The sequence below is a fragment of the Mandrillus leucophaeus genome, unplaced genomic scaffold, assembly GCF_000951045.1.
Source record: "Mandrillus leucophaeus isolate KB7577 unplaced genomic scaffold, Mleu.le_1.0 Scaffold114, whole genome shotgun sequence".
Taxonomy (NCBI): Eukaryota; Metazoa; Chordata; class Mammalia; order Primates; family Cercopithecidae; genus Mandrillus; species Mandrillus leucophaeus.
The window spans coordinates 2207546-2217002 of NW_012099654.1; the positions used below are offsets into that span (position 1 = coordinate 2207546).

A 9457-nucleotide genomic window follows, 5' to 3' on the forward strand; every position below is an offset into this window, starting at 1 on the left:
CTTTAACCAAGAGAGGGTCTGTTTAGTCCATTGGGCAGTTTAGGATTTTATTGTTATTTTTCGCTGCCCAAAGCTATTACTAGCATAGACACCACAGGTTAAGGACTCAGTCCCACAAGGCTCCTCCCACTTCACATATCAATTACAAGTCTCAGGTTCTGGCACTTCTGGCTGTCCTTGCTACAAATCAAGTTACAATAACCGCCCCCCCCCATTCGATAATTTGAAATAATGGCTCACAGAACTCAGGGAAATACCTTACTTATGTTTATCAGTTTATTATAAAGGCTGCAACTCAGGAAGACAAATGGAAGAGATGCACAGGGCGAGGTGTGGGGATCAGGGAAAGCTTCTATGCCCTCTCCAGACACACCACCCTCCTAGCGCCTCAGTGTATTCACCAACCCAGAAGAGCATCAAATCTCATTGCTCAAGAGTTGTTTGTTTTTTCCTTGAGACGGAGTCTCACTCTGTCGCCCAGGCTGGACTGCAGTGGCACGATCTTGGTTTACTGCAACCGCCACCTCCCGGGTTCAAGCGATTCTCCTGCCTCAGTTTCCTGAGTAGCTGGGATTACAGGCATGCACCACCACGCCCAGCTAATTTTTGTATTATTATTATTTTTTTTTAGAAAGAGTTTTGCTCTTTTTGCTTAGGCTGGAGTGCAATGGCACCATCTTGTCTCGCTGCAAACTCCACCTCCTGGGTTCAAGAGATTCTCCCTGCCTCAGCCTCCCTAGTAGCTGGGAGCTGGGATTACAGGCGCCTGCTACCATGCCCGGCTAATTTTGTGTGTGTGTGTGTGTGTGTGTGTGTGTGTGTGTGTGTGTGTATATATATTTTTTTTTCCCCGTTCTGTCCCCATGCTGGAGTGCAGCGGTGTTCTTGGCTCACTGCAACCTCCGACTCCCGGGTTCAACCGATTCTCCTGCCTCAGCCTCCCGAGTAGCTGGGATTACAGGCGTGTGCCACCATGCCCGGCTAATTTTTTTTTTGTATTTTTAGTAGAGACAGGGTTTCACCATGTTGGCCAGGATGGTCTTGATCTCTTGACCTTGTGATCCGCCCACCTTGGCCTCCCAAAGTGCTGGGATAACAGGCGTGAGCCACCGCGCCCAGCCAATTTTTCGTATTTTTAATAGAGATGGAGTTTCACCATGTTGGCCAGGCTGGTCTAGAGCTCCTGACTTTGGGAGATCCTTACCCACCTTGGTCTCCCAAAGTACTGAGATCACAGGCGTGAACCACCACGCCTGGCCAATTTTTGTATTTTATTTATTTTTATTTATTTATTTATTTTGAGACAGAGCGTCACTCTTGTTGCCCAGACTGGAGTATAATGGCGTGATCTCGGCTCACTGCAACCTCTGCCTCCTGGGTTCAATTACAGGTGTGCGCCACCATGCCTGGCTAATTTTGTATTTTTAGTAGAGGCGGGGTTTCTCCATGTTGGTCAGGCTGGTCTCGAACTGCTAACCTCAGGTGATCTGCCCATCTTGGCCTCCCAAAGTGCTGGGATTATAGGGGTAAGCCACAGCGCCCAGCCGAATTTTTGTATTTTTAGTAGAGTCAGGGCTTCACCATGTTGGCTAGGCTGGCCTCCAACTCCTGACCTCAGGTGATCCACCCGCCTCGGCCTCCCAAAGTGCTGGGATTGCAGGTGTGAGCCATCGTGCCCGGCCAAGGAAATGTCAGGCGTTTTTAGGAGCCTTATGCCAGGAACCAGGGGCAAAGACCAAATACACATACGGCAGTTAGGAAAACCAGAGTTCAACAGCCTCCGTGTAAACTTGGACAAGTCTCTTATTTTTGGGTCCTAGTTTCCTCAACCTTATTATTTATAGTTGAGTTAGGCAAGGGGTCTAAAGTCAAATGTCTGCAGTGGCCAGGCATGTGACATAAATGAAATGATCCTGACTTCAGAAAAAGGAAGGCAGAGTCTGTTCTGCTTTCTTCTTAACTCAGGCTTAAGGAAACAACAGCACGTGGCTGGGTGCTGTGGCTCACGCCTGTAATCCCAGTACTTTGGGAGGTGGAGGCAGGCAGATCACCTGAGGTCAGGAGTTCGAGACCAGCCTGGTCAATGTGGTGAAACCTCGTCCTATTAAAAACACAAAAAATTAGCCAGGCGTGGTGGTGGGCACGGGTAGTCCCAGCTACTTGGGAGGCTGAGGCAGGAGCATTACTTGAACCCAGGCGGCACAGGCTGCAGTGAACCAAGATCATGCCACTGTACTCCAGCCTGGATGGCAGAGTGAAACTCCATCTCAAAAAAAAAGAAAAAAAAGAAAAGAAGAAGAAAAACAACAGTGCAAGCCTAATAATAAACGGTCACCAATGCTCTGCTTCAAAACCATAGAAGCCACAGGAGCGGTAGAGACTAGAGTAAAGGGAAGAGGACACCTTCCAGGTGGGGCTGCCGTAGCTCATGTGTAGCTAGGACTGTGGGCCAAGTGCTCCTGGGCCTTCTGAGTTTTCAATGGAATTAAGAAATACGGATTGTTTTTCCTATGTGAAATCTTCTGCAGTTTAAATTTTGGGCAATTAACTCACAACTTAAGAAACAACCTCTGTGCCTTTCTCTCCTGCAGGAACCAAAATAAAACAAGTGTGGTTTGTTGGGCCACCTGTTTATGTTTTCTAGGTGACAATGTAGTTACTAGAGCAATGCTTCTAAAACTGAGATTTCTGGACTCATTGAGAACATTAGCAGATCCAGCCTCTTGAAATCACGCACTAAGTTTTCTGAGTATGCATTTTTGACAGGAGACCATTCAGAAGTTCCATTAGTGTCTTTCTTTCTTTCTTTTTCTTTCCTTTTTTTTTTTTTTTTTTTTTGAGACAGAGTCGCGCTCTGTGGCTCAGGCTGGAGTGCAGCGGCATGATCCTGGCTCACTGCAACTTCTGCCTCCTGGGTTCAAGCGACTCTCCTGCCTCAGCCTCCCGAGTCGCTGGGATTACAGGCACATGCCACCGTGCCTGGCTAATTTTTGTATTTTTAGTAGAGACAGGGTTTTACCATGTTGGCCCAGCTGGTCTCAACTCCTGACTTGAAGTAATCCACCTGCCTTGGCCTCCGAAGTGCTGGTTTTACAGGTGTGAGCCACCGTGCCAGGCCCATTAATGTTTTAAAAGGACTCATTGACCCAGTGTGGTGGCTCACACCTGTAATCCCAGCACTTTGGGAGCCTGAGGTGGGTGGATCACAAAGTCAGGAGTTCAAGACCAGCCTGGCCAAGATGGTAAAACCCCATTTCTACTAAAAATACAAAAATCAGCTGGGCACGGTGGCAGGAGCCTGTAATCCCAGCTACTAGGGAGATTGAGGCAGGGGACTTGCTTGAACCAGGGCAGCAGAAGTTGCAGTGAGCTGAGATCGAGCCACTGCCCTCCAGCCTGGGCAACAGAGTGAGACTCTGTCTCAAAAAACCCCCCAAAACCAAAAAAACCAAAAAAACTCATGACCAGCAAACTTTTTTTTTTTGTTATGGAGTCTCACTCTGTTGCCCAGGCTGAAGTGCAGTGGCGTGATATCCGCCCACCACAACCTCTGCCTCCCAGGTTCAAGTGATTCTCCTGCCTCAGCCTCCCGAGTAGCTGGGGCTACAGGTGCCCGCCACCATACCCGGCTAATACCCAGTTAATTTTTGTATTTTTAGTAGAGATGGGGTTTCACTATGTTGGCCAGGCTGGTCTCGAACTCCTGACCTCGTGATCCTCCCGCCTCGGCTTCCCAAAGTGCTAGGATTACAGGCATGAACCATGACAACGGCCAGCAAACATTTTAGCTCCACCAATTAGCCTTACACAGCTTTTCAGCACTAACTCCAGAATGCCAAGCAATTAATGATGATGTAATCAGACACTTGCTTCAGTCACTCACTCATTAGTTCCACCATAGTGAGCATTTACTATGTACGAGGCATCTTCGTGGCACTGGGAATATAGAAGCAAATGAAAGAGACAAAGTCTTTATTCCCATGAAATGGACATCCTAGTGGAGGGGCACAGATAATATCTATAAAAACAAGGAAGTACATATTATGTCAGGTGATGATGAGGGCTATGCAAGTTAAAAGTCTCAGGGTGGGGCAGAGGGACATTTTAAGTAGGGTGAAGAGTAAAGGCATCTTGGCTAAGATTTTACCTGAGTAGATAGCTAAGTAAAGGAGCAAGCCACTTGATCACCTGGAGAGAGCATTTCAGAGAGGGGCAAGCAAAAACAAAGGCCCCCAGGCAGGTGTGTAAAGTGGTCTGTTTGTGGAGTTACAAGGTTAACTATACCTACTAGTGGGAATACAGAAAGGTTTTCAGAATGTTTTTTATAAGACAAAGAATTCCTTCAAATTGTTTGTAATGATTTTATCTCTTTCTATGATAAAGCCAAGTTTAGAAGCAGATGTTAGAAAAGAGGTCCACACCCACTAATGGCTCCTGCTGTAAACTGGCTCTGTCGTTCCTGAGAGCTGTCTAGTAAATTTAACAAGAGCTATAAAATTGTTCACACTTGTTGACTTGGTTACTTCACTTTGTGGGATATTTCTACAAGGCAAAAGAGAGAAAAAAAGACCACAGTAAAGAAATCTACTAAGTTCTTAGCTAGACCTTGTATAATATATTTGGAAAATCTCAAGCAATTATAATCCTCAAAAATGGAAAGAAAACCAGGTGCAGTAGCTCAAGACTGTACTCCCAGAACTTTGGGAGGCTGAGACAGGAGAATCGCTTGAGGCCAGGAGTTCAAGACCAGCCAGGGCAACATGGCAAGACTCTGTGTCTACCAAAAAAAATTTAAAAATTAGCTAGGCCTGGTGACTGGCACCTGTAGTCCTAGCTTCTGGGATGGCGGAGGCAAGAGGATCACTTGAGCCCAGTTCAGGGTTACAGTGAGCTATGATCATGTCACTATTGCACTCTAGCCTGGGCAACAGAGCAAGACCTTGTCTCAGGAAAAAAAAAAAAAAAGAAATAAGTAAAAATAAAAAAAGAATTTCAATATGCTTTGATTCTATAAGGCTGTTTAAATGACACATGGGAACAATATTAATAAGTGCAAATGTATTACATGAAAAATGTAAAGTAGAAAAAACTAAGATACAGACCTGTGTATTTATGCCGATTAAAATTGTGGAAAATGTACCAATGCATATTAAAAACACCAAAAGAGAATTTGGAGGGATATGAAATGTTTATTGTCTAGCCAGCTTTTGTCTTAGTCTGTTTGGTGCTGATATAACAGAATACCACAGACTGGATCATTTATAAAGAACATATTTATTTCTTACAGTTCTGGAGGCTGAGAAGTCCAAGGGACCAGCATCTGGTGAGGGTCTTCCTGCTTTATCATTTCATGGTGGAAAGAGGAAAAGCAAGAAAGCCCAAGAGAGAGCAGTGTGGGGGCTGAACTAGTTTTTTTTTTTTTTTTTTTTTTGAGACGGAGTCTCACTCTGTCGCCCAGGCTGGCGTGCAGTGGCGCAATCTCAGCTCACTGCAACCTCCGCCCCTCCAGGTTTAAGCAATTCTCTGTCTCAGCCTCCGGAGTAGCTGGGATTACAGGCGCGTGCCACCACGCCTGGCTAATGTTTTTGTATTTTTAGTAGAGACGGGGTTTCCCCATCTTGGCCAGGCTGGTCTTGAACTCCTGACCTCGTGATCCACCCTCCTCGGCCTCCCAAAGTGCTGGGATTACAGGCATGAGACACCGCGCCCGGCCTGAACTAGCTTTTATGACAAACCTACTCTCGCAATAATGATCCCACTCTTGAGATAACCTTAATCTATTCATTAGGGCAGAGCTTTCATGACCTAATTGCCTCTTAAAAGATCCCACCTTTCACCAGTGTTGCCCTGGGGGCTTATGTTTCCAACACATGAACTTTGGGGGACATGGTCAAACCATAACAGCTTCCTTTTTGGATGGAGTTGCTTATGTTCATAATGAATCTTTACTTTTTTTTTTTTCTCTTGTTGGATTACATGGCAGATTTTTTTGTTTTGTTTTGTTTTGTTATGAGATGGAGTCTCACTCTGTTGCCTAGGCTGGAGTGCAATCTCAGTTCACTGCAACCTCGGCCTCCTGGGTACAAGTAATTCTCCTGCTTCAGCCTTCCGAGTAGCTGGGATTACAGGCGCCTGCCACCATGCCCAGCTAGTTTTTGTATTTTTAGTAGAGACAGGGTTTCACCAGGTTGACCAGGCTGGTCTCGAACTCCTGACCTCAGGTGATACACCCACCTCGCACTCCCACAGTGCTGAGATTACAGGCGTGAGCCACATTGCCCAGCAGCAGATTTTTTTTTTTAAAGTGAAGTTTTATCCCCTGTAAAGTACAATCACTTGATGATGATGCTGTAAATGACAGAGCAGTTTGCATGCACTGAGCTTGCCATGCAAGGGTGAGAAATTTGCAAACCGGGTCCACAGGAGACACGGTCTGGCTAGCACTGTAGTTGGAGCTATTGGACAGCAAGGTGCTTTTGTTGTGGTTTTAGTGCCAGCACTATGGAACAGATACACTGGGACAGAAGACCAACAGCAGCTTGAGTGGAGGCAGCTAGCTCTGTAAACTGACATTTCCACTGTGGCAGGGTGTAGAAGTGCTGAAGCAATTCCCTGCTGAGACAGTTCCCATACCTTTCTAGATGCAGCCTGGCATCTAATTTCATGCTTGTCTCTTTGTGGGAAGAGGGATGCCCCAGCTCATAGAGGGTTCCAAAGGAAAATACTATCTAACCCAAACTGAACATTGAGACTTTTTTTTCTTTTCTTTTCTTTCTTTTTTTCTTTTTTTTTTTTTTTTGAGACTGGATCTCACTCTGTCACCCAGGCTGGAGTGCAGTGGTGCGATCACGGCTCAGTGCAACCTCAACCTCCTGAGTTCAAGCTGTCCTCTCACCTCAGCCTCCTGAGTAGCTAGGTCTACAGGTGCACGTCACCATGCCCGGCTAATTTTTTGATTGTTTTTGTAGAAACGAGGTCTCACTATGTTGCCCAGTCTGGTCTCAAACCCCTAAGCTCAAGTGATTCTTCCACCTCAGCCTCCCAAAGTGCTGGGATTACAGGTTCAGCTATCTCACCTGGCCTAAGACATATTGTTGTCATTCAGGTCAATGGCACCTCCAGAAAGCTGCCTTCCCTGGCCATTCAATCTGAAGTTGCACCGACCCAGTGATGCAGATGCATCATCCTGTTTTGTTTTGTGCTCTGCATGCTAGTCCCTGCAAACCATCTTACAGAATTTTTTTTTTTTTTTTTTTTTGAGACGGAGTCTCGTTCTGTCACTAGGCAGGAGTGCAGTGGTGCGATCTTGGCTCAATGTAACCTCCACCTCCCAGGTTCAAGCGATTCTCATGCCTCAGCCTCCTGAGTAGCCGGGATTACAGGTATGCGCCACCAAACCCAGCTCATTTTTGTATTTTTAGTAGAGACAGGGTTTCACCATGTTGGCCAGGATGGTCTCGATCACTTGACCTCATGATCCACCTTCCTCGGCCTCCCAAAGTGCTGGGATTACAGGCATGAGCCACCGCGCCCGGCCCATCTTACAGAATTTTGTTGATCTGTTTGTTTACTTATTGTCTGTCTTTCACCATTCTGACGTAGGCTCCTTGAGGAAAGGAACAATGTCTGTACTATTCCCTTTGGTGCCTAGAAATATTTCTGGCTCATTTTAGTTCCTTAGTATATATATTTTTAGTGACCGAATAAAGAAACTCGCACCAATCAGCAACCTGTGGTCTCCAGGCCTCTGTGGTGTTATGGCTAAAGCCACCCTGAACAAAGGATTTCACACTGGAAAATGAGACCACAGAACCTGGCTGCTGCACTCATTAGAGTCTCAACAGGCGTGTCACCTTTCCTGGGGCCCCAGGAAAATAGTTGCTCTGGAGAAAGAGGACGACTGCCTTGCTTCTCCTTGGAGAGTTCCCCATATTCCCATATCCCCTCTTCTTCCTTCTCTCTTCCTGGCCCTTTGCTTCTCTGGGGAATGAGGGATAGAGGGTAGGTAAGTCATAGCAGACAGGAAATCTCCTCGTATCTTTTTCTCTAGCAGCTAAAGGGCCCCTAGAGAGGAAAATCACTTGTATGGAGGGAAGGATGGAGGAAATGGTACCTTAGGACATGCAGATTTGTGATTGTTTAATTCTTGCATCATTTTAAGCACACAGTGCACAAAATAGCTCAAGATGAAGGATGTAACTTGCCTCCTTGAGTCCATAAAACCAGGACCTAGCATCTGAACATCAGTGGGAAGCTAAGGCTCTTGCAATGCCATTATCAACATGAAGTTGGTTTCTGTTGTGTGGACACAGAAAAACTGTCTCACTTGTACTTGCTAGCAAGTCTTCAACTGAATACCTGGGGTTATTACTCTGGAATGTCTGATACACTGCTTCACTGTGTGAGGATTTTAAAAGTGTAGCCATTGATGGCCCAGCATGGTGGCTCCTGCCTTTAATCCCAAGCATTTTGGGAGGCCAAGGTGGGAGGATCACTTGAGGCCAGGAGTTTGAGGCTGCAGTGAGCTATGATTGTGCCACTACACTCTAGCCTGGGTGAAAAAGTGAGAACTTGCCTCAAAAAAAAAAAAAAAAAAATTGAAATGAAGGCTAAAAATCCATCTCTTTCCATAGGTTCTTGTGGAGAGCCAAGACTTTCAAGGATTTTTTCTAGTCAGTCATTTTCTAACAATCTAAACTGAATTATTTAAAATATACACGTCTTTGGTAATAATCACTAAATTTTTAAATTTTATTTTTTTGAGACGAAATCTTGTTCCATCAGGAGTGCCCAGGCTGAAGAGCAGTGGCGCAATCTAAACTCACTGCAACCTCCCCGTTCCGGATTCAAGTGATTCTCCGGCCTCAGCCTCCTGAGTAGCTGGGTTATAGGTGCATGTCACCATGCCTGGCTAATTTTTGTACTTTTAGTAGAGACAGGGAGTTTGCTATGTTGGCCAACCTGGTTTTGAACGCCTAACTTCAGGTGATCCCCCTGCCTTGGTCTCCCAAAGTGCTGGGATTACAGACGTGACCTACCGTGCTTGGCCCATTCACTGAAATTTATTGAGGGCTTACTCTGTGCCTGACACTGTTCTAAGTGCTTTACATTAACTCAACAACCTCAAGAGGTAGGTACTGTTCTTTTTTATTGATGAAACAAATGAGGGACAGAGAAGTTAAGCAGCTTATCCAAGGTCAACCAGTTAGACATGATAGAGCATGAAAATGGACCCAGGAAATTTGGCTCTAGCATCCATGTTCTTTTTTTTTAGAGACAGAGTCTCACTCTGTCGCCCAGGCTGGAGTGCAGTGGCACAGTTTCAGCTCATTGCAACCTCTGCCTCCTGGGTTCAAGCAATTCTCTGCCTCAGCCTCCCAAGTAGCTGTGATTATAGGCACCCGCCACCACGCCCGGCTAATTTTTTGTATTTTTAGTAGAGACAGGGTTTCTTTTT

The 9457-nt window shown here is 45.8% G+C and overlaps 1 protein-coding gene across 1 annotated transcript in view; it reads right to left on the reverse strand.

The window, feature by feature from the left end:
* Positions 1-3957: 3957 nt before the first annotated feature.
* SV2C (synaptic vesicle glycoprotein 2C) overlaps positions 3958-9457 on the reverse strand; it is a 296496-nt gene continuing 290996 nt past the window's right edge. Inside the window, exon 13 of the mRNA XM_011996436.1 lies at positions 3958-4777. Coding sequence (XP_011851826.1) covers positions 4741-4777 — 37 coding nt within the window. The 3' untranslated portion in view covers positions 3958-4740. The remainder of the gene's footprint in view (positions 4778-9457) is intronic.